Here is a 24,837-nt window from a genome sequence, read left to right on the forward strand (position 1 = left end):
TACCACCACTTTAAAAATGTATTTTTTATTATTTGAAATTGGGCTGAGAAGTTAGTCTGGACATTCACAGTTCCACCAGGTGTTTGCTACCTGCGGCTGCCACTGGTCTGGAAGAGCTGAGTGGAAATCAAGGATTCCTCAAACACGGATGAAAACATCAAGGAAACAATCCAGGAATGTTTCTGATGAGGGAATAACAGCATAACACGACGTGAAGCTAGAAAAAGATGATATAAGAAGTATGCCGGTTCTTTTCCAGTTGAACTTTTATGAGTATGTGAGTTCTTCCAATGGACTCAGATAAAACCTGAAGATTAAAGCTCCTCATCTCTGATTCATGCAAAAGGAGCCCCAAACAAGATTCCCTTTTTATTGGTCTGCTGTCATTTTCTGTAGGCCAGAATCATTAAAATAACCAGAAATAAAGCACACAGTAATAAATTTATACTGGTTTCAGCTTTTCAAATCAAATGGTGAAATAAATAAATTAGTTTTGAGTGACTTTATAGGTTTTTGAGATTAAAAGCATAGAGGAGATGTGAGTAAACCTGAGAACCTGCAGGGTGAGAGCTGAGATTAGCGGCCGATCTCAGAGGACCGGCGCTGATCTGCTGCCTCTTATCAGCCGAGGTGTGTGTGGCCGTGGGAGAGGTGTGATGGCGGCCGGCCGGCCCGACGCGAGGGGCCCGGCGCGGCCGCCTATCTGTGATTAGATCAGGATCAGACCAGAAATCCCACAGCCCCTCCCTCCCACTCTCAGGCCCTTTGCTGCCGCTGGCAGCTGCTTGATTTATACAGCAGAGTCATGTGACAGAGCTGCCTTCTCCGCTTCCTATTGTCCTCCCCTCCTCTCTCCAACAACTGCAGCGACTGGAAAGACAAACAACTTTAGCAGAGCAGAAAATTGGACAGGGATTTGAGATGGTTGCACCTTTCAGTTTAACGTGTCATTCATTATTTGTGGAACGGCGCGCTGCGGCTGCCAGGAACCTGACCTCCCTGGCATGCAGACTAACTCCTCTTTCCTGTCCTCCAACTTCGCAGGGTGGTGTACCAAGATGGCTTCTACGGCGCAGAGATCTATGTAAGTACAGTCGGCTTTTCCTCCTGGCTGAAGCAGACACGAGGCTCAGCCCTGGAGACAAAAATGTGATCTGCTCAGCAGCGCCGCTGCCAAGCCCGCGTCGATTAGGCCTCGCTCCGCCGTGCCAAGAAACCCGACAACAAAATTTAAAACCCCCTCAGCTCCTCCCTCCTCGCTCCCTTCCTGTGATCTCAGACTTTGGCAAAGAGGCGGACCCTGACTCAGTGTCCCGTGTCAAGTTGGGTCATTTAGATTCTTCCTCCGGTGCGGCGCTGGCTCTGAGGGCTAGCCGGGATATCCCTGCCCGCCCCAGGGGGGTCTGCCCGGGCCGGAGTGGAGCCAGTTGCCCCCAAACAGCCGTCACCGCCAGGGAGATAAGAGCAGCAGCAGATAAAGCGATTTGCCGTCCCTCTGCACATCGCCCTTCACACAAGCTGTGGAGATGATGCCGAAATTACCGCACTGCCCCACTCTGACACCAGTCCAAACCTGGATGTGTGTGTGTGTGTGTGTGTGTGTGTGTGTGTGTGTGTGTGTGTGTGTGTGTGTGTGTGTGCGCAGTTCGTCCCTTTGATTTTCCCACTGCTGAGACAGCGAGATGACAGTGGGCACGGCGGTGGTGACAGCTGCTTCTCACTTTCACCCCGGCCGACGCATGGCGGCGGCGTCTGGAATGAAACGCTAAACCCAAGTGATATATGGCTTACACACCGGCCCGCCTGATAGGACCGTATTTCAACAGCTTTTATTGCGCAGACACCCACCGCCACAGGAGAGAGCGGCGCTGCGGACCGAGAGAGGCTCAGCTAGCGCCTGCTAAGTCATGGCCGCTCTGCTCCAGCCTCCAGTGAAGGGCAGTGGCCAATCACAGTCGGATATCTGGGAAAACTATGGGAAAGTAGTTCAGCCTTAGAGATGCAAATCTTTCATTGCCTTTCGATTTAATTCCAGTTTTTAGAGTCACGATTCGATTCAGAAACCAATTTTTATATCACAAGAAAAAGACAACGTAAGCAAAGAATATTTATTTAAAACAATGTTGTAAAGTTCCACATTATATCTAATTCCATCAGTTTATATTTGAACAAAAATAGGTTTGTGCGTAAAATTCTGTAACTTAAATTACCAGCTAGCCTCGCTGCGTGGCCTCTTCTTAAATGAAAATGAAGAAGAAGCCATTAAATACTATTAAATAAAAGAATCAAACCATTTATTTAAAATAGTTTGGTACAACATTTTTGAGCATTTTGAATCGATTGCAGGATGGTGAACTGTGATTCTCTACAGAATCAATTTTTTTTTCTGCATTTCTGTTCAACCTACAGACGAACTTCCTGGTGCCATGTTTAATTCCTAACAGGAAGTCATGTTCATTTTGAAGCAATCTGATTGGCTGATAGGTTCTAGCTTAGTGCCACACTGCCCCCTATCGGTTGGCATGTTTAAAACAACACTAAAATGCAGATTTGATCTGGAAACGATCCAGTGTTGTGTTTGGGTTGTTTTTATTATATCGATAATCATAATAAGAATTGAGATTTATTGTTGTCAGAGTAACAGTGATGTTTAAAAAACTTAATGTGTCCATATTTTTACAATTTTCTCTAGTTTGTTCAATAGGGGTGTCAATAAGTGTGAAAATATGATTAGATGCAGCCTTTCATGTGAACGGTGTCCTAAAGAAGCTACTAATCATCAGGTTTATTGTTGTCTCAATATTGTGATGAAGCTAAGTCCATTTCGCCACCCCTGCTTCTGAGTGACGTCTCCGTTCTTCTTCTGCACACACGGGTCGCTTTGGGGACGTAAACCGCTGCGGTCGCATTTAATTAGTAGCATGAACGACCACGCAAAACAAATTGTATTTCAGCAGAAAACCATCAGATTTGAGCATCAGGACCGGCTGTGTCCCAAACAATCAGTCAGCGCTGTCAGAAACAGCCCATGCATGCAGCAGGACTGCATGCGCTAATACATATGCATGCTTCTCCATGCAGAAACACACCACTGCACACGTACATGATTGCGCTAACACACACCCTCCTTGACAAAATAACAAATGTGCAGCTCTGCTGTGTGCAGGATTTGACAATGTGGTGATTTATTGGCCCCTGTTTGTTGGGGCTGTTGCCGTAATCAGCGCGGTCCCAAGGCAGGCCTGTCCCACAGGAAGTCATCTGCTGTGACTTCCTGTCCCCTTGGAAAACAACGACTGGATCCAGTTGGATCGGGACGAGGACGCTCAATCGGACGACCCCCTCCCCCAGTTTAAAAATGAATGGAAACATGCATTATTAAGAGCCACCTATCCGGCGTATGGACACAGACAGGCACACACTCTGGTGGCGCTAATAGAAAAACAGTGGGAGAACAGCTTCATTTTTCAGAGAGAGTAATAGCAGCACTTCACAATGAGCTCTTTAATTCCTTCCCCACTCTGGCAAATGAATACAGCAGTCCTGACTCCCCGACGCTCCAAACGCCGTCGTCTTGCTTCATTTGTGAGCAGAAGAAGAAGCGGCTGCGGATAAACATCCTCCTCTGAAAACGGGATGGATTTGGGGAGTCGGCTCCTGTTGCTGCTCCTCCACTGGACTTCTGGTGTCACAATAAGTTGCTCCCCAAATGTGCTGCTTCCTCAGATCATCATTCACTCCCCTAATGCCACCTCCTGCTGCATGCACCATACATCACACAGCACCCTCTGGTGCCTCAGAGGGGAGCTGCAGCTCCAAGGTGTGGGCTCAGGACCAGAACACTGTGCAGTGACATTTAAAGCTCCCAGCCTGGATTGTTGTTTGCTTGTGTATCTGAGTTCTAACCTTTCTCTGAGCAGGTTTGCTTAATCACTAATTAATACTTTGGTATTTTAACAGGGCGGCTATGCAGCATACAGATTTGCCCAACCCACCACCACCGCTGCTTACAGTGACAGGTGAGACTCCCTCCCAGGCAGCAAACACTGCACCAACCACTCAGAGACGTTTAATTACGGACATGGTTCTGATCCAGCTCTGGATCATAAGAATCACAGAAATGTTTTCTTCTGTTTTAGTATCTGCATGCTCTGAGAAATAAAAGCTACATTTTCTAGTCTTGGTAAAATCTCAAGTTATTTTGTCAGGATCTTGACAACAAAATTACTGATTACGTTCTCTAACATTGTTGTGATATTTTAATAATCTCATCAAAGCAAAATCTCAGGCTGATTTTAAACAACGGTTTTATTTCCACAACATAAGACTTGAATCTTATGTCATTATCTTGCACTAATAGATGTCTGTTAGTTTAGAGTGCAGCTATCACAACTCAAACTGTTCTTGTTGTAATAATCTCATTATATGATTTTCAAATAATTAATATTTTATTGCATGAAATAAGCATTAGATCACCAACCAACCACTAAGAACTCTGGTTCTCTCCTTCACTCATCACCTGTAGTAGTTACACCTCTACCTATCGGAGCATTTTAGCGAAAGTAAAGCTGTAAGGCTTCACTTGTGAAAGTGTTGGTCGTCTCTTTGGCTCTTGCTTTCTGATTGGCTAAAGGAGATTACAGTCCAAGTCAATCCAACATGTTGGATATCGGCGAGGTCCCGATGTTCTTCTGACCAGATCTCTCTTAACGCGCAGCAGGAACATCTCTTAAGGCTTTAAGAAGACAAAAACTTGTAGACACGAATGAACTCAGTGGAAAATCCTTGGAGGGACCAAAACGCCTTTGTTGCCTGGCAACAAGCCCAAAACCAGAGCGATCTGGAGAAGATTGGACCAAAACGCCTGGTGCAGTGCAAACCTGGTCCAAACTGACAGCTGACCAGTTCTGAACCAAATATTAAGTTCCATTTTTCTACTGTATTGAATATTTATTTCAAAGTGGTAGAACATGATATTTTTTGTTGGATTCTGTATCTATTGAGGCATAACCTACGATAAAATGAATCAGTGATTCAGTCACGTTTATTTGTACAGCAGATTTCAGCAACAAGGCAGTTCAAAGTGCTTTGCTTCATGAAGTTTTCCACGCTCAGCCTCATTGCTGACTGACTTTTAAACAACACATAGAAGCCTGTGTCTGTTCTGCATAGGAAGCCGTTGTAGTGACTGGTTGAAGACGCATTTCTCTTCATCAGCAGCGGGTGGGAATGATGAGAACATCTATACAATTCGACAAGCTATCTTTGGTAACGAGAACTTTACTGACTGAAGCAGAATTGGTTGAAGTGAAGGACTAGCAGAGGTTGGACTTTAGCTTCACGTAATTAGTGTTTTCCTAACAATAAGGAACATATCTACAGGCCAAACGTAGCGGTGATGAATGGTGGCTGCTTCATCAGCGTTTTACTATACTCTGAAGGTTATTTAGGGTTTCCTGAGGTTTTCTTCCTCTCATTTCATCTTATCCATTAGGCGTGCCGCCGTATTCTTTTTTTTAGCTCGGAGCTAAAGAACATGCACGGGGAAAAAGGCTAACCTTGTTGGACCGGATGAGAAGAGCGGTGATATATGTCGTGACTCTGAGAGTGGGTATATCACTGCGGTATTTATGAATGGCCTCAGGTCTGTGGAGGGAGACGGACCAGTGGCTTCTGAGTGATGTCACTCTGGTTCAGGTGAGCTCGGTTCGGAGAGGCCGTGCTGATTCATTTCGGCCCCTGAAAGCCGTTGTCAGCCGGGATCTGGCCCGGTTTGGGAATCTAATCTGGAAAGGATTGAGCATGTCACTTGTGATAACGTACGCCCTGCCGAGAGCCTGAAGATCATATCGATAATGTAAGATTTATCAGGCCTCGCCGAGCGCGGCTCGAATTATGAGCAGCCGCTCTCGGCGGGAGCAGAATTGGACAGCAGCCTTTTTCCTCTCTTTCAGTGATTTAATTCCTGTTTCTGTTGCCCATACCTTTCCCTGAGATTTAATGTAATTCGCGCCCAGGTTGTTTGTTGTGCTTTGTTTGTTTGTTTCCGTTTGAATAAGCGGTCATGCCCATTGGATCAATAGGCGTTTGTCTGTATTGTCTCAGCAATACCTTATCGGACTTATCTGGAGCTAGGTCACCAGGATTGTGGAAGACGTGTGAAAGCCTGGTAAAATATGAAACATTTATTATCTGAAAAGCCAACAGTGCTCACAGGCTGTATTACCAAAGCCCCATAAGTAACTGAACAGAGCTGAGGATGGTGAGGGAGGTCTGAACCCCGCAGCGCTGCACTGAGGCTCTGATGGGTCTGTCACGTTGGACCGGGTCTGTCACGTTGGACCGGGTCTGTCACGTTGGTCCGGGTCTGTCACGTTGGACCGGGTCTGTCACGTTGGTCCGGGTCTGTCACGTTGGTTCGGGTCTGTCACGTTGGTCCGGGTCTGTCACGTTGGACCGGCCGTCTGACCTGCTGAGCTGGAGACTAGTTGGTCTTAAAGTGTTTCTGGAGCAACACCAGACCATCTGATGGAAGAAGAGTTGGTGTTTCGCAAACAGAACCGAAACTCCGAATTCTGCAGCACATCTACATGTTAAAGTTGTCAAAGTCAAGCTAGCATAGCCAACCTATTTTCTAGCTTTTAAGAAATGTGATAACCTTGAACCTTGTTTAGTGGTCGTTGTGTTCACATTTACACATTTAGTAGAAAACTCTGTGTCCCCTTCTCTGATTCTTTGCATAATTTTTCTGACTCAGTGGCTGTGATGACGTTAAAATCCAGTAACCGAGGTCTTCATCAATCATTTTTGGAAAATGTAGGTTTTTTTTACACCAATGCCATTAGGTTTCCATAGTGATGTTAGAACCACCATCTTGTTTTGTATTTTACAACTTTGAATTCAGGTCAACTCCAGAATCAGAAATCAAATTTGGTATTTAAAAAATAATTTTATTTCTAAGCCACGTCGTCCAGCCTGAGCAGAACCTTTCCCTCCATGTCCTGCTGGACCTAAACAAACGTATTTGCATCGTATGCAGCTCAACGCACCTCATGTATGGCGTGGGAGCTGGATGTCTTGTTGTCTCCTTTAGGGGCTTTTCCTCTTCCTTTTTTTTACTCCCGGTTGATTCGGTGCCCTCAGTCCTTGGCTGGGTGTGCCTTATCTGCTCCGAGCAGACCCTCATTTGCAAGCAAGCGCTGAAAGAGAAAAAAAAACACACACAGAAGCAAAGTAAATAGAGGAATATGTGAAGTCAAATAAATAAATAAATAAATGAGGCAGCCACATCTTGTCCTGTCTTAGAAGGAAATTGGAAGGATTAGTTCCAAACCAGCAGCAATGAAAAGACAAGGGCGTGAGCCCAGTGTGCAGCCCGGGTAAACAAGCTCCGGGGGAGAGACCCAGCCCTCCAGCTGCCGCTTCCCTCCCTCTGCTCTTTACCTATTCACTTAATCAAGACGACAGAGCAAAGACAAGCGCCATGCACCAACCTTTGAACCTTCCTTTGTGATCTACCTGGTATAAAGCGGGAAGCCCAGGAGGCCGAGGAGGGAAATAACCGATTGTACGCCAGACTTTGAAGAGCTGAGCATGAAACAAGAATGCGTAACTGTTCGTCAATGACAGATCAATGACTGTCTTCTCTGTGCTTCTTGTCATGCAGCTATGGCAGAGTCTATGCAACAGCAGACCCCTACCACCACACGATTGGCCCTGCTGCCACATACAGTGTGGGGACCATGGTAAGTCTCTGAGCGCGGCGCCTCTTCCTGTCTGCACCCCGACTCTGACATCATGACGGTAGCTAGCACACACTGTACGACAAAGACCAGCGGCTGCAGCCATTCTGGTTTTTATTCACCTATTTTTTAATTTTTTTTTTTCATTAATTGATTTAGTTTTTGTCATGCTCTCCGGCACACCCTAGTGGAACTGAGCAGTACTGTGAAGCCCCTGGCATGTGGAAGTTGGCTCAGACATTTAGTGCGATAACCGAACGTTCTCACCTCATGCATCATTGGTTTGACTCGAGTTCCTCCTGTAATGAGAATGATTTGTTTTCATTTTTCAAGCTTTTCTGTTTTTATCCGACCTCATTCAACTCGCCGTCGAGCGAGTTGTCTCATCTTTTTGTTTCCATTCAGCCAAACCTCTGAAGGGATGAAGTTCAATTGTTAATGTCTGTTTTTAGCTAGCTTTTGCAGCTACTGTAACATCAAAGATGAAAAGATGAAAAAAAAAGAGAAGATCACCTTTTTTTGAAACTGGCAGTTTCTCTTTGGTTTTGTTTTATGGCGAGGAGGGGATGGGAGCGGGCTCGCAGACCAAACCCAGAGATTAAGGGCCATGAGACGCATGCAGCAGCGTGCCGTGGGACATAAACAAGAGAGCGAGACAGAGGGGGGCGGGGAGTCGCCTCGCCCTCCTCTTCTGCCCAGTAGCCTGATCGGAGGCGCGCTCTCTGCTTGAGAAATAACTCAAATTTCCGGCATGCATGCGATTTTTCAACAGCAATAAAAAGAAAAATCTAAAGCTTTAAGTTCCCCGGTGCAGCTGCTAGCTAAAAGCTTTCATTAATTAAGACATTTCTTTCTCCCTCTTCATTTACTTAATTAAAAAAATGTGCTTGAATGTTTTTTATTCTTTCTTCTTTTCCCTCCAAATTTCCTTCCATTTTCCTCACTCTAAAAATCGTCCTCTTGATTGAAAGTAGACGACGGGATCTGGCCCCTGAAATTATCAGAGCTAATGTTTGGTGTGTGTTGGGAGCTTGGGAAGCTTAACAGAGACCCGAGAGAGAGTGTGTGTGTGTGTGTGTGTGTGTGTGTGTGTGCGTGTGTATGTGTGTTAAACAAGCAGTGAAGCTGCTGGGAGATGCTCTGCACAGAGGCCAATATCTAATAAACTCCTGAGCTAAAGAGAGGAGACCCGTTTGGTTCCTAATTCTTTAATCATATTTGATTAATGCTCCTCCAGCAGAGTGAAGTCATTTTGCATTTAAAAGCTATACAATAATTAGTTCCTCTGAGGTTGGAAACCCTCTTTTCTCATTTCCAGCTTGCAGACGAATCTAATATGGATAAAAGTTTTTGCACAAGCAAGAGGACTCCCTGAAATTAGGCAAAATTAGCTGTTGAAGGCGCATGGCCGCCTTTGGAGTTTCCTAATTGCAACAGAACCACGTAGAGATGAGAGGAGGGACTGTGTGCGTGTGTGCATGTGCAGGTGTGCATGCATAGGCCCACTTGCATGCTTTATGTGTGTCTGCCCTAGATATCCTGAGCATGGTGCTAAATCTACGGGCTAATATCCTGTGGTGGTTTGCCCCTCCAGAAAGGTGCAGGCACCTCTGCAGACATGAAAAGGAGCCGTGATTAAAGCTCTCAACTCCTTCTGCTTCCCTCTAATTTACAGCCCTGCAAGGACTGACTTCTCCAGCAGAAAAATATACTTATTTCTTTTATTTTAATTAAAGTAACTATTAAATCTGGGATTAGTGTTTCTATGACTTTCATTTAAGAAAGTGCTCTTTTTTTTTCTTTGCTCCCACAGATTATAAATTACGTTGGCTAAGCTCTGAGTCCACCAATCTACTTCGGCTCCTGCTGACCCTGTTCCTAACACACACTCAGAGAGCATCAAGTCAGGCAATCAATTCAGCAAAACAATTATCGGCTTAAATATATCAAACTATCAATCTGCCTGCTGACCGTTCCCATTCGCAAAGTTGCTCCAACATGGAAAGTCAATAAATTTAAAGGAAGGAAATTTGCAGAGAAAGAGAATCCAACTAAAGCTGTCACCTGAATACTGATTGGTACTTTTTCATCTTTGATGTTGCAGGCTAGCCTATACAGAGGAGGGTACAGTCGCTTCACTCCCTACTAAAAGAAAGAAAAAAAGCGAGAAAAGACAGAGAGACATTACCCCAAACAAAAAAACAAACTATCTTTAGAAGGAAAAAAAAAGTCAAACACGTAACAAGCGAACAGCCGGTCCTTGGTGGAGAGCTAAATCAAACAAAAAGCTTCCAGGTCCACATGCTGAGCCCCTCCCCTGACACCCTCTACAACAACCTCTTTGATGTCATCATTGGTCTGCTCTTGTTTTGTATTCATTTTGTGCTTCTGGTTTTCTTTTGGAAACTCTTATGCACATGTGCATTACCTTGATTGCTGTATATGGGTGCTGTGTCACCATAACCAATGTGAGCCTACTGCAGCACGCATGGTGCATGCTCAGAGGTGTGTGTATGCAGCCGCTGTCATCTGACTGAGAATACACCGGGTTGTTTCTGTCTCACACACAACAAGCAGAAATCAGGTCAACCCTCGCGATTCAATCCATTTCTTAACAGAAATGAAGCTAACTGAACCGAACCTGGTGATTCTTAGCTCAAAGACAGCGCTGCTCTGACTGCTTTGATTTTTTTTTTATTCCTTTTTTAACCTTAGAGTGTCCTACTGTTGTGCACTTGCAGTGGAGCCTTACAAGCTGTACAATGTGGTATGACAGCATGCAGAGTTAAGGGTCATGAAGGTCAGATTTCTGTTTTGGGACTCGCAGCGCTCACATGGTGGCCCTGTCTGCTGCAAATCGCCGTACATGCAGCTATTTTGCAGCAGCGCGTTTTAGGGGAGTAACGCTGGCGGGTTGTGTTCAGGGACAGCATGGAAAACAGAGGAGGAGCATCAGCGTTGCCCGGCGGCAGTGTGGATTCCCGTCTCGGCTAATGCTCAGTGGATTAGATACTTCATGGATTAGAAACTCCACGATTGGTGTTGAAACCAAACCAAATGAAACGTGTACTTTGTGTTGTTTCTTTCCTTTTGTTTGGTAAACGTCTCCTAAACGCTCGTACCAGAAGGGATGGAGTTCTGCTGAACATGTCGCTAAACTTAACGCAGCAAAGCATGCAGGAGCAGAATCTCTGTTTTATTAAATAAAACCCATGAAAAATCAGTAGAGACTGTAGCCTGTAAATAAGATTTATTACACGACTGTTGTAATGGATTACTGTAGAGAAATTAGATTAGCGGATCGACACAAGTTGCTTTAAGAACTTTGCTTGCTGCTGTTATTGCATATTGAGCTTCTCTGGTTTTTTGATTTTCATTAGAGCGAAACCGGCACTTTGAAGACGTCACCTTTGACTCTGGAGAATCAAGATAAGAATCCTCCGCTGTTTCTCCTCCCTTCAGCAGCTGAATGAGCCAACTGGTTGGTGGCGTTAGCGTTGCAGTTAGCAGGCAGTTCCTCCCCTTAAACCGCCGTCTGAGAGCGAATTGGCTGCATGGGGGCTGAGTTTGCAGCAGACTCGGCCACATATCCTCACTATTAACATCAAGTCGCACACGCACAGTAAAGACATGGCGCAGAGGAGGGGCGTCCCCTCCGCCAGTCACTGGGATCTTTTCTTTAAGCATTGCACAAAATGTTTTACCTCAGGATAAGCTAACTAAAGTTCACAAACTAAGATCCAGAGCTGCTCACTCCTTAGCATTCAGGACAATTGTTTTCTTCCGCAACCAGCACGCTCCACCTCTACGGAGCCGAGATGTTCTTATTATTTTCTGTTAGAGACCCCAGGAGAGAACGATAAAATAAGACTGTACTGTTCTGAGCTACGGCTTCTGTATTATATAGATAGACATATACTGTATAAGACATTTTACACAGGAAGATATAACCCAAAAGCACCCAGGCGTTAGGAGACGTAGAGCTAGTCCACATCCAGTCATTGACTTCTACTTGTGCTACGTGATTTAAAGGAAATCTCTGTGTAGCTACTGTTAGCTGGTTTCAGTGCAGCTATGGGAAAAATCAAAGCTATTGCCAATAATATTTACTTTACATGTACTCACACAAGTATTTGTGGTCTCAAAAAAATGTCTGTTGCACTTGTTTTTTTTTTATTTCTTTCTGAGATGTAACATATTTATGAAATCTCTCATATACAGCTAGTCATGTTTAGTCAAAATGTTAAAATGACAGAGTAATGTTGTATATCAGAAAAAAAAGAAAAGTAGCTCATTATCTCATGAGTCAAAGAAGATCTTTATGTGGATATAAAAGAAAAAAAACATTGTTCTTCCTTTTCTATGCTAGTGTGAATGCCCCCCGCCATTCAGGGGTTTTATAAGGAGCAAAACAAACTTTGAGAATTATTTTTAGCAAACAGGAGAGTTTCATAAGTGGGTGTTCAGTTAGTGGCCACCATTAGCAAGCTAGCCTGGAATGAAACCAACCTTTTTTCTGTTTTTCTGATCTGAATGTGTGTGCCTATGATGTGCTATATAGATATAAAATATATATGAATATGCATCAGAATGTTTGACTGTGATGGAGGAAGGAAACAAACAGGAAGAGAGCGTGACCCCAGTCCCTGGAATAACATCACCACATGAAAATTATTTTACATTTTCATCAACTGGAGAGTTCAAATGTCAACATTTCTCCGTTCATTTGCCTCATTTAGCAACAGTTTATAAAGTTATTACAACTCTTACAGAAGGATGATAAACACTTTCTTTACCATCTCCTTCATAAATAAGAAAAACGTAACATTAATATTTAGCCCTTAGATAAAAAGCTTCTGTTGATCAATAACCGTTTACAAAATCATTTTCTAACCTTTGTTTGAAAATATGAAAAGTTGCAAAATCTTTGTAGTGATTTTCTTATCTGTCATTAGCTTTTTTAAATAGCATTTTCTCACATAAAAAACGATTTGTAAAGCAGTAAGTTATTGTATTTCTAGACGTAGAGAAATGTTTTCTGTAAATATATATTTGTAGAGTATTTGGATCTTCTCATATGAAAAGCTTTCTGGTTTCACAAACATTTCTGATTACCGTTAAATCAGTCCAAATCAGATTAAATTCATCTTGTTTTTCTCTGCTCGGTCCAAACCTTTTGACACCAGGGCTCAAAAATAAATAAGCATGCAATATGTTAATTAAATTCATAAAGTAGTCAGATTTGTTGTTAGAAAGGTATGTGTAAAATATTAAATATCCAAAACCTATAATTAGTTTTGCAAATTTAACAAAATTTCTAGGTATCAATTGCAAAAAATAGGTAAAAATTTAGTAATTTCTGGACAATAAAGTCAGTTTTCAAGTTTAATAAATTAAATAAAAGCAGATTTGGGTGCAGCTTTTGCGTAAAAATGATGTGGAACTTGCAAGAGAAAGCAAAAAGCCTGGTTATTTAAAGACAAATAACTGCTGATGTTGCCAATATTTTAATTTGCAAGGAGATTTTGCTTGTGATCATTTTGCCCCAATTAAAAATAGAAAGTCAGCCCTGCTTTAAGATAAAAGCACCAACAGAATTAGACAGAATAAACTTTATAAAGCTCCATTTCTGTGTGGAAGTGGAAGATCTGATGAATCTGGACCAAATTGTCACTAGTTGATAATTCCTCATATTTTGGCAACCAGGAAGTCTGGACATGAAGGGTCAACAGTGTAAGAGGAAAAATGGCTGAGCTCATTCATCAGTCTAATTACCAGAGGAGCTGCCAGGTGGATGTAAAGACAAAGAAAGGGAGTGTAAAGAGAGACTGAATCCATTTTAAACCTAATTTACCATCAAAGCAAACTCTAACCTCCAACACGAAGGAGGAATTTATCACAGGAGCGGCTGTGCATCGTCCAAGTTGTCCATCAAGCATCCATGAGCGAATTTTAACTACAAGTACAAATTCAGTATTAATTTGCAGTCAAATATTAAAATCAGAATGATGACTAAGGCTGAGTTTAAATGACTCAGCTTTTCATTCTGGCTCCGCATTCAGAGTAAATTTTCATGGAAACTGTTGGATTTGTTGCTCTGGTAATTTTAAAAGGAGCTTAATTAGTTTGGAGATGTTTTATTCTGTAAATAGATTACGGCTTTAATAATAGTTTCTCCCAATGATTTGTGATTCATACTGCTGAAATGGACTTTTTAATCCATTACGGTCATCAGAGTGTGGTGATACACTAATTCGCTTTTGGTAATTACACTGAATGTTAAAGCATTAGCATATGCGATGCAATTAAGAGGAAATGGAGATGTGTTTGTGAATGAAAGTTATCCCGACAAACATCTCGCTGCGAGGGAAACGTTTTCCTTTTTTTCCTGGTGTGATGTTATTTCCGGGACGACTGGGTCGTTGTCCGGAGCCGCTCCTAACAGTCTGCACGGGTTTGTCAACAGTTTACAGAAAAAGTTCAAATTAGCTGTTTCAGTGTCAGCTTATCAAGGCTTAAATGTTATAGATATAATATTAATTAGCATTCTATAGTGTAAAGATCTAATGCATTTTATCATGCTTACAGTAAGTCAAATGTGAATTTATAGTACAAAGACTCTAACTTTTAGGTTTGTTTGCTTTTGTTGTACTTCATAACCAGCTTAATATGCAACCAGTCCTCTATTTGATCCACCTGTTTACACTTATTAATAGTAGTACTGAGCTATGTTTACATATGAGAAGAAAATACTCTTTATGCATCGTTTATATTTACAAGTATTCACTAAGCCCTGATAAGCTGGCAGGTGAGTTTATTAATCCACCTAAAAATATTTGTACAAAAGAAAACCAAGCAAAAAAGTTGCAGCACCTGTAAATACATTTAAATGTATATACACACAAACTATCATGATTCTCTGAGTAACTGTTTTATATGTATTCCTATATGAAGTGGGGTTATATGTGTATTTTCAACTTAGCTCAACTTGTTCTTGAACTCTATGTAATTTCTATAATGAGAATATATTGTCTGAAAGGTGTAAAGTAATTTTCTTTGAGATTAATTTCATAGGTAAAAGGTTTACTATAATGAAACTTTGAGTTATTCTTGAGATCTTTCTGTTGTCAGTATGTGACTTATAAGTAACCACTGATTGTTTTCTGAGTGTCAGAATAAAGCAGTTATAAGAACATTATGTCTGCCTTCACACATTGATGTTTGTTTTCAAGAAAATGTTTGAATTTTCTTTCTCTTTGTTTTTCTGTTTCAGTTTTTCTCAGAAAGAAAAAACATCCATGCCTGGATGCGTCTGGCCATGCAGATACTGATAAATGTGGTTTTTAAGAGCTTTAAATAGTTCCTTACAATTATTTTTTAATGTTTCAGAAACGTAGTAAATTCAGCAGCATTTTTAATCTGTATTTTAATACATAACTTTATTCCAAAACCAGAAGAAATGAATCATGCAACAAACTGAACTGATTGGGAGAAACATGTCATCCTCCAGCAAATCAACAGCAGTGCAGACAAACAGGAAGCTGCAAATGTGCCAGCCCTGACTGACTACTCCTCATATGGAGAAACCTTCCTCTAATTGAAAAATAATGTGTTCATGTCTTCATGATTAGCGGAAACACTTAGTAATTCTCCAATATCATCAGCATAAAGAAAGACTGGAGACTTTCTCAACAGAAGCTCATGTTTTCTTTGACTCTTACCACCATTTTGTTTTAGTCTCAACGTTTTCAGCATGACAGAGAAAAAGGGAAAACATTGAACACATTAATGGTTTCTATGGTTTCGGGCGAGCCACAGAATATTTCCTACCAACCAAGAGTTGGTTCGTACGCCCTTTCACTCCCAATGATTTAAATTACTCATAACTGCCTATTTTAATAGTTCAAATGCAAATTATCTCTTAATATAAATCAATACGCACAGTGGAAATCAGCTTTTCTACAGTCTCTGCTCCAGCAAATCAGCACCAAGAAAACTGAATGGTGCTCTTGGATTGGCTGCTTTTGAAATGCCAGCCAATCATGTGTCCAGCAGGTTGTCGAGGTATTTCAGCTTCTCACTGCATTTTCTTTCAAATATTTTAGATCTGAAAAATTCTGTGAATACTGAACAGCAAATATTTGTGAATTATCAAAATAAAGATTAGGCCATTTTAAAATCACATTTTCACCTTTGTTGACACAAAGCTATTTATAGTTGTGTTTTTATTGGAAACTCCAGATTAAATGAAGATTTACAGGAAATGTATGATAAACCACCGTCTATTCATGGATTTCACAAATTATTTGTGGAATTTTTCATAAAACGAAAACATTCATAAGAAGAAGTAGTTTGGGAAGCTGAAATACAAAGTACAACAATTCTTGACTCACCATTGGTTGGCGTTTTTCAAAACATGGAGTCCATTCATTTTCCTTTGTGCTGATTGGCTGAATCCCCAAGAACACACTTAAGGAAGACTGTGAATGTTGTGGCTGCTGCAGTATTTCCCAGACGGGTTCAATTCAATTCAAAAATACTTTAAAAGGAAATTAACATGTTGTAACATGTAAAAGTATATTTGGTGTTTTAATATAAACTGTTTTTACAGGTCTCAAGTATTTGTGCCAAAAAAGTTCAGAAATTAATTTGGAGTAAAACATGGTTGGTATGACAACCATAACAGGAAGCACACATATAACATAGACCCACACATAGTGGGTCTGCTTGAACTAGGCCGCTACATCACTTGGTTTCAGAGCCATTAGTTCCAACTGAATTTAACTGAATTGTGACCGAAATGCAATCATTAACCATTGTTAATGATGCAGTTGATGTATTTATCTCCAAATTGCTTTAATGTTTATTAATTAGCATAAAATTACGCTTAAAAAGTAAAGAAAATGTGATGAATTTCTCTAAACTGCACAGGGAAAGGCAGCTCTATGCTTTAATAACGATGAACCGAAAAGTTTAATGGCTGCTGAACAACTTAATGATTAGATATAAAAAGTTATTAGTGACTATAAATTAATAAAACAAAGGGAAAATACTGCAGCCTCCTTCTAGAACGGTATCTGGATGGCTCAGACCCACCGGGCTTTAGCAGATTCCATAAAGAAGCACAGACTCTAACACCTGAACTAACCCTCCCCTGAATCCTTCAAGTCTGCGTGTGATTAATATATTTGTGTCTGCAGTCCTTCCAGGACCAGGCAGCCTGTCAGCGAGGACTATATGTAGCTCCAGCGCCATTGTGCTCCCTCCCTGCTGAGTTGTAAGACTGCGTGTGGATATTTTTGTATGGCAGCTCCCAAGTGAGCGTGCAGTAAATCTGAGGTATGGAACGGAGAGCGGCGGGGAAACGCTGGGCCAGTCCTCTGTAAGAACAGAGAGATGGATGGATGCTGACTGAGCACGCCACTTCATTGTTTGTCTCTCCGGATTGGAAGCTGGACTACAAAGCCGTTTCCAAATCAACGCCTCATCTTCTTTCATTCCCACATTTCTTTATCAGAAGCTCCACTGAGCTGCTGAAGATCAGTGCGAATTAGTGTGCATCTGTCGTGACGAGGGTCCTGGGACGGCCCGACACCCTCGCACCACGCCCGCTCTCCTCCGCCTCCATCCAGCCCCATTACGCCAACACTTCTCACTGCGCTCCGCCAAAGTGCCGATCTCCACATGTATGATTACAGCTGACTCTGATCTTTATTCTGGCGAGAGCAGCACCAGCAGCGGCTTCTTTTATGCTGCGTTACAAAAGATGTTTTCTCTCCAAACTTTAAAGTTCATGTCGGGTGTTACGACTTTGTGCTCAAACCTCATCCTCAACTTTCCTCCTTGTAAAATTGTATATTTATATCTGTTGTACGTTTGTTGCATGTTTTGCTATGTTGAAAACTGGCACATCTATCACAGCAAATCATCACTTTCTGTGTATTTACCAGTTTTCCCTGCTTCTCTCCCCTGTTTCTAGTAAATACAAAATGAAGAGCTGTACTCAGTATTGATGGACATCACAGATGAAAACAACGAAGAGAGGAGAACTAGCTTTAAGAAAATAACACAAGAAGAAGAAGACGAGAAGGAGTCCCTCTACTGAGGCTGGCGAGGGAAGACGGGAGGCGTACAAAGTGGCGCCGCGGCAGTGGTGTCAAACCAGCCACAAACTTGACAGATGAAGTGAGCCAGTTTCCACCAGGGACCACCTTTTTGCCGGGTAGAAAAAAAAAAAAGACAGAGAGAGAAGGAAGTGTCCCGTTATTATAAAACATTTTATTTTTCTATACTTTTGTGATTTACAATGGTAAAAAAAAAAAAAAACGTGTGTATAAAGCAGTATATATGTACAAATCTGTTTTTATGTTTTTTGGTAAGGGAGATGAACAGTTGGCCCTTGATGCTGATTCTGTGGTATGCAGGAAGGAGGAGGGAGGATGACCTCCCCCGCCCCCCGCCTCCTCTCTCTATGGCACACTGCTCTGTCACCGAGGTCGTGTAAAAAAAAAAAATAATACAACTAAAAACAAGAAACGAAAGAAAAAAACAAAAGGTGGCAGGGAGAGCTCGGCATCCAGGCAGATGCACTTTCTACGCTGTACTTCCTGAGGGCGGAGCCGCGAGACTCCGCCCTCTTCCTTCCTTCCTTCCTTTTTGGGCCGATGAAGTTGACGCCGCCGCTTCCTCCTTGTCGTGGCGTCGTCGGCCCGCAGCGCCTACTGTTAGCAGCGTCCCCCGTGGATACTGTCGTGATGTCACTTCCTTTTTGGCAGCACCATTGGGCATCCCCGCCCTCCCCAATGGGCAGAGTCACTGGTTTACAGCTTTGGGGAGTGGGGGGGGTGAGCCACGGCGGGACGGTGACACGGTACACAGCCGAGCCTCCCCGTCTGCCCCTCTCCACGCCCCAGCAGAGGTCACTGACTTAAGGACTACTTAGAGAAAAATGGCGCCAAAGCCGCTGACTTTATCCACCTGCCAGACTCCGAGCCCAAGCCTTTGTGTCACTCTGCACCGACGGATGAACTGTCAGACCAACACGAAAACAAGGTGCGTACAACTACCAAGGATGCACGTTCCCATCCGACGAGAATAACTCATCACCATCCATGTAACAAATTGAATTATAATCGAGTAATCCCATTGTACTACATCAGCAGGTGCATAACCAAAACACAAGCCTGAGGCATATAGACTGTGTTGCTAGATAAAACATTATAGAAATACAGTAGTGCCCATCCAACAGTATCAAGGAACGAGGGCTGAAATATGTGATTTCTTTCGTCAATGTATTCTGAGAATATTTGTTTTTTTTTCAGCACTCAAAACTTTTGAACAGAAAAAAAAAGTTTTAATTTTGTGAAAGCAGAACCTTAATTCTTTATATCAGGAGAGTCACTGTAAACGTGTTTAATCAAGAATGTCGGTTCAGTTTTTGAATGTATTTTAATGTCTAGGGTGTCCGATAAGTATGTATTCTTTTTTCTGTATATAAATATATATACATATCTATTATATGGGCTGTGGTGATGTCAGGGAATAGAGGGGGTGGCAGGAAAGCCTCCGGCCCCCCGAGCATAGTTATCAGAACCCCCTCCAACTAAATATGTCCCTGATATTTACTGTAACATGTGATCATGTGCTATATGACTGAAAGTGTGACGGTGATAGTGTGAACTGATCTCCCCTGAGTCCCACCCGTACCACCAACACACGCACTGTGCAGATTCTCGCAGACCAACATCCCCGCCATCGTCAGAGCAAAGCGTCACATCCCGCCTCCTCACCGACCCGCCGGCCCTTCAGAGACAACGGTTTACATCTGCAGTTACTCTGACCCCTCACTGGAGCTGCAAAGACTTCCTAATTAGCGCAAGGTGTAGTAAAAAGTTTATGAATATTGATTTCTCTTTCTTACTTGAACCAAAGTATGATTTGAAGGCGCAGACTCAGTGCTCTTTGATCAGGAGACAGCGGGACTCTGGGATGACGGCGGAGCCTGGATGCGTATCGACGTGACCCAGATTTCATTCAGTCACGGCTGCAGAGGAAGCGCTTGCTCTTCAGCCGCTTTAACGAGCTGCGCTGAAGGAGGCCGGCTCACAGCTTCCTGTGGCGGCCTCGGTTTACGAAGCACCGGTCTCACGCTGACCCCGATGGGCGGGCGGCCGCTTGGTTTTACTGCATATTGGATATAACCTGCTGGCCCTGAGGAGAAACTTTTTACTTTTTTTGTTTTTAAATCAGAGGTGAGCAGGTTTGGGTGAAGCACAACTTAGTTTGAGAGTTCAGGGTATGCTACTTGGTTAGTGGTGGTTTGTGAAGAGGGAAAGAAAAGATTAAGCTTCTGACTTCCTGTACAAAACTACACAGTGTACTGTTAATATTCTGTACAGTAAATCTCACCTCACACTTCTTGATTAACTTCATCTTCTTTCAGGTTAAAAATAACAACAAAAAAAGACTTGTTCTGAATCAGGGCTCCTACCCACGCGACCTCTGCTCATCTGTAGACAGCCTCCCATATATTACAGAGTATCTATATCATGGCAACTAACTGTTGTGAAGTCTAATTGGGGTAAAGTCGGTCATTTGTTCTCCCATACAGTTTTCATCTGCAGATTTAGCATCTTCATACCTGTTGGTTTGTTTCTGAGAGTCAACTGATTGTTCTGGCCTACTTTCAGCTCCGCAGACTGGAGGTGGGTCAGGAAACTCAGGAGCAGGTTGGAGTTTTAGTTTGCCGGGAGCTTCCAGGGAGCCAGAGATAAAGAGCCACAGTTTGTTTCCTCCTCCTTTTTGTTACATAGTTGGAGTTCGTCCACTGAATTATCTATGCATACTGCAACAAAAACACTTGATGTCATGTGTGATGGGCACATTTTCTGAGAGAACACTGTTGTGTACTTATTCTAGTTAGCTACTAGCAGATCAAATCTGACGGGATGACGCTGGTATTATTGCGTGTTTTAGTTTTGTCAACAAATCTTGAGAAAAAGTGAAAAAAATGTGTGTGTCTCAGTATCTCTGACTTAGTTATACTGTTTTTACAAACTAAAAAAAAACTAAACAAAAAAGTGTAGTTTTTAGCAAATGTTACTCAAATAGTAAGTGAGCTCAAGTGCATTTCCTTGGGGACTATTTTCAGCAGCGGATGAATTCACAAAAGGTGCTGTTGTGAGTTTTTGTGGCAGCAGATGTGGACATTTCACTTCCTGCAGCGGCGTTGATGTGTTTTTCTTTAGGGGGAACTATGAAGCTCTGTGTATCTGTTTGGGTTTGACCTTTTTAAACGTGTTTTTATTTATTTTGTTTCAAATCAAAGGACGTAGCATTACTTTGGAACAGTGATGCAAAAAAAAAAGCATGTCAGAGATCAAGCTGCCTCTTCTTTAGTTTATGCAAACCAAAAAAAAAAAGTTTGAGGTCTGAGAATAGCAACATTTGCAGTAACTTGTGCAAAACAAATGAACCGATCTTGATTTGTTTCTCGTATTAACTGTTGTAGACGTAGGAATAGAAAATAGGGGCTGTGTGCAATGTTGCCATTCTGCGTATTCTCCTGATGTTTACCTACAGCTCATTCTGATCCACAGTTCACAGCGAAAACAAAGAGAAAACACTGAACCAATGACACTCCTACCACAGCACTCGTTTCAGACGTATATGCAGCTTTGCAGCTAACTTTAAAGTGCAGGTTTTGTAAAAAATAAAAAAGCAAATAAAACTCCTTTTAGAGATGTGATGGAGAGTCCCATCCTGCTTACAGGTTACTACAGCTCTTAATGCATGAAGGTATTTTGTTATATTTTTTCCATTTACCTGCTACGGCTCCCATGAGCTGGTTGACAGTGTGTAGCTGCCACAGCCTCATGCGAGCTGCAGTTGAAAACCAAGAAAAAAAAAATGTATAAAAGATAAATTTTATTGCCTTAGAATTTTTATCCAGTTGATATGAGAAATACTAAATAGATTTTAAATGTTTTAATGGAAGTAGTTAGATGTTAGTGTTGGAGCAGCAGTGGTGAGGTATCCATCCTGTTTTTAACCTTTAGGGCCGTTTTGTTCCCGCTGTGGTTGTTTGTCTCTGCTCGCTGGCCAACGCAGTGAAAAACAAAAAAAGGCCGAGCTAAAACTCCAGCCTGCGCCGTAGCGTAGCGGTGGGATGGAGTGAGGGGGGTTGGGCGTACGGCGACCCTCCCTTCCTTCCTTCAGATGCCTTTATGTTTTAAAAAACTGGTCCTGATCTTCCTGAGCACAACTGCTTGAGCTGTGACACTCGCAGGATGCCCCTCGCTTCCATCGGACCCCGTATAGCTACCCCCCATCCCAGCCTTCCAGTATGTGAGTCGACTGGCCCCTTTTGTATTCCTGGTGTTCTGTACATAATAACCTTCACCCCAACTGGTCTCTTACTTCCTTCAGCTGTCCTTTCAGGGGGAAAAGAACAAAAAAATACGTCAAAAAGAAAAAAAAGACCATCCTCTGACTCCCCAAATCTTGTATTTTGTTCTAATGATGACAAAATTTATTTATAAGGGATTTTTTAAATTCTATCTCTTTCTCCTTTTTGTAAATGTTCCAGTTAAATAATGTTTAAAAATGTTAAAAAATTAAATGGATATATTGAAAGGTTAAAAAATGTCTCTAGAAGTCCCTGCCCCCTCCTCTGGCTCTGTACTCTGAACTTTGTGTTTTTGTTTTTTCTCTTTCTGTATGCTTCTCTTTACGTGCTTCAGATGAAGAGTTCTATTTATTATGACATTAACGTTATTATAATTATGACTAATTATTAATATTATCATCCTCATCATCCTCATTATTATCATTAATAAACTTGTCTACTTCAGCTGCGGAGTCTCCGGGTTGTTTGTGGTTAGTGATGGCGCGCCGTTCGCGTGCAGTGGACTGGGACTCGGCGTACCGCACGAATCCCACCGCATAACCGAGCCGAGACGCCACACGAGACGAGGCAGCTGGAAATGGGCGGGGCTTCTTCCTACAGCCATTTGTCTTGCAACAACCCCTTGTGGGGCTGCAAGATGGAGAGCACCCGTCTGTCGCGGAGGCCAGCGTTTACCTGAGCAGCTCTGCCTCTGAAAGTGGAAAAACACAGACACCGGTCTTTCAGGGGCGGACGGAGAAGAAAATACCAGAAAATGTAAATATTACAGAAGATGAGTCCACGTCCATCACTGTTGGCTTTAATCCTCTGAGCTTCTGCAAACAGTAAGATGTTTCTGCTGGAGATCCGGTGTTATTTGTATTTCTGCTGCACCACGTCAACATTTACACAATGAGACCTCTGCAGGCCTCATTCCAGCAGGCGTGTCATGTCTTCCTTTTTTTTAAATGTCACATCTTCTTTTAAAGGCCATTAGATTTTACCAATCCAAAATTCAGTTGTCTGTTTCCTTAAGGCAGAGGTTCCCAAACTGTGGGGCGCGCCCCCTAAGGGGGGCGCCATGTCATTGCAGGGGGGGCGCGGGAAGCCGTCTGGATGAAAAAAACAAAAAAACAAAAAAAACATGAACACTGTATGCGCTGGGTTTTTACCTTAGAACCTATTTACCTATGTCAATTTGATACAGTAGAGGCTTCCACACTTCCCATATTAGTGTCCTCTGTCACTTTTATCAGCAGTTAAAACTGTTTAATCCGTTGTTAACATGTTGTAACCTGTTTTTCCGAGCCGCCTTTAAACGCAACATGAGCGCTACGACGCTCGCGGTGGGTTTACTCCTGTGAAGGAGACCTGCTGCTGCTGGGCGGAGCTACGTAGGTTTGTGTTAGAATCACGGCAGCAAAACGCAAAGAACTTTTCACAGTTTTTCCCTCCAAACTAACCGACTGAGGTGAGTAAAGCTGCAGGTAATGTTAGCTAAAAGATGACTAGCTAATATCAATACAGCACCTGTAGCTTAACAAGTAGCTTGTAGGCTACCGATGTTGGTGTCTATTTTCAGCTACATACATTCATTTTGCCCCCCAAACAGTCATTTTTGCTGCCACTCTAGACAGATTTTACATTTCAATTAAAATCTTTAGAAACTCAGCGGGGAGCAAAAACACAAACGAATGATAGGTTTTCTCCTTTATTTAAAATGCCTGATTCAAATCTCTTTGTTATCCCCTATTTCCATACTTAGAAAGGCTGTTCAATATATTATCATCACAGTATCAGCAGATGATACTGTGTTGCTCAAACCTGAGCAATTCATGCGACTAGTTTCTCCAAACAGGAGGCGTCTTGAAACCGTCATGACCAACAGAGGGTTTTGTAAATATTAAATAAATAGCAGTATGTGTTTTTCCTCGAGACTTTTCACATCCATACTCACTTCATTTCTGAACTTATTAGTTTTGGTTTCTTTCTATGAATTGATTACTTGGGTGTTACATCTGGTGAAAATGTTATGTCAGTTGCACCTTTAGAAATATGTTTACTATGAAAAGTTGATACTTATTTTACCTGCTGTATCATTTGAATTGAAGTTATACTGGTATAGTGTTTCAGTTTAGATAAACTAATGCTTATGATTGGGGCTTCAGGGTTAGCACAGCTAATGTTTTAGTTAGTGATGGTCTGCCATAACCAGATCACCGTCTTTGTTTTTTGTTTCAAACTTTTAATTTACCTGGATAAAAACTCATTGAAAGTAAAAAGATCTTTTTCAACAGACTGAACTGTGTTGCACTGCATAACGCTCAGTGGTTGCATGTTGTATTTTTAAATTAAAGCACTTTAAGACTTTTCAATAACTCAACCTTTATTATACAATTCTACTTAAAATAAATAACTTAATGTTTACTAGATTAAATAATAATTTACAAGTCAATACTACTGTTATGGAGAGTGATTAAGAAAAACATAAAGCTATAAAAATGTGGCATTAAAAGCAAAGAGCTCAAAAATTTTAAAAAGTCTATTTAAATGTATTTGCTGCATTTATTTCTTGTTTATTTAAATTTTATTCTTCATTAAATCGTGATCTGCATCTAAAAATACAGAACAAGTAATTTGATGTGTATTCCTAATAAATGTTACCAGACCAGTTTCTGTAAATATTACTACATAATGATAATATTCTGT

The 24,837-nt window shown here is 42.0% G+C and overlaps 1 protein-coding gene and 2 long non-coding RNA genes across 4 annotated transcripts in view; 1 reads left to right on the plus strand and 2 right to left on the minus strand.

The window, feature by feature from the left end:
• Positions 1-21,108, plus strand: part of LOC106936058 (RNA binding protein fox-1 homolog 3) — a 44,832-nt gene extending 23,724 nt beyond the window's left edge. The window contains exons 7-10 of one of the 2 annotated variants that reach the window (XM_015016839.1): positions 1,045-1,084; positions 3,961-4,019; positions 7,667-7,745; positions 9,847-14,940. In XM_015016839.1, the coding sequence (XP_014872325.1) occupies positions 1,045-1,084; positions 3,961-4,019; positions 7,667-7,745; positions 9,847-9,891 (223 nt within the window). In that variant the 3' untranslated portion in view covers positions 9,892-14,940. Of the gene's footprint in view, positions 1-1,044; positions 1,085-3,960; positions 4,020-7,666; positions 7,746-9,846; positions 14,941-17,721 lie in introns of those variants that run through there. The other variant, XM_015016837.1, reaches the window with a different exon arrangement.
• Positions 7,114-9,877, minus strand: LOC106936059 (uncharacterized). The gene is made up of 2 exons (XR_001422047.1): positions 9,807-9,877; positions 7,114-7,199 (listed from the first exon to the last, which is right to left on the minus strand). It is a non-coding gene; the product is annotated as an uncharacterized LOC106936059 (long non-coding RNA).
• LOC106936060 (uncharacterized) lies at positions 19,980-23,161 on the minus strand. Its single transcript, XR_001422048.1, has 2 exons — positions 22,917-23,161; positions 19,980-22,840 (listed from the first exon to the last, which is right to left on the minus strand). It is a non-coding gene; the product is annotated as an uncharacterized LOC106936060 (long non-coding RNA).
• Between the last annotated feature and the right edge of the window lie 1,676 nt (positions 23,162-24,837).

This window comes from Poecilia latipinna, unplaced genomic scaffold (genome assembly GCF_001443285.1).
Source record: "Poecilia latipinna isolate Pla-1442-1.1 unplaced genomic scaffold, P_latipinna-1.0 Scaffold2070, whole genome shotgun sequence".
NCBI classification, from domain to species: Eukaryota; Metazoa; Chordata; class Actinopteri; order Cyprinodontiformes; family Poeciliidae; genus Poecilia; species Poecilia latipinna.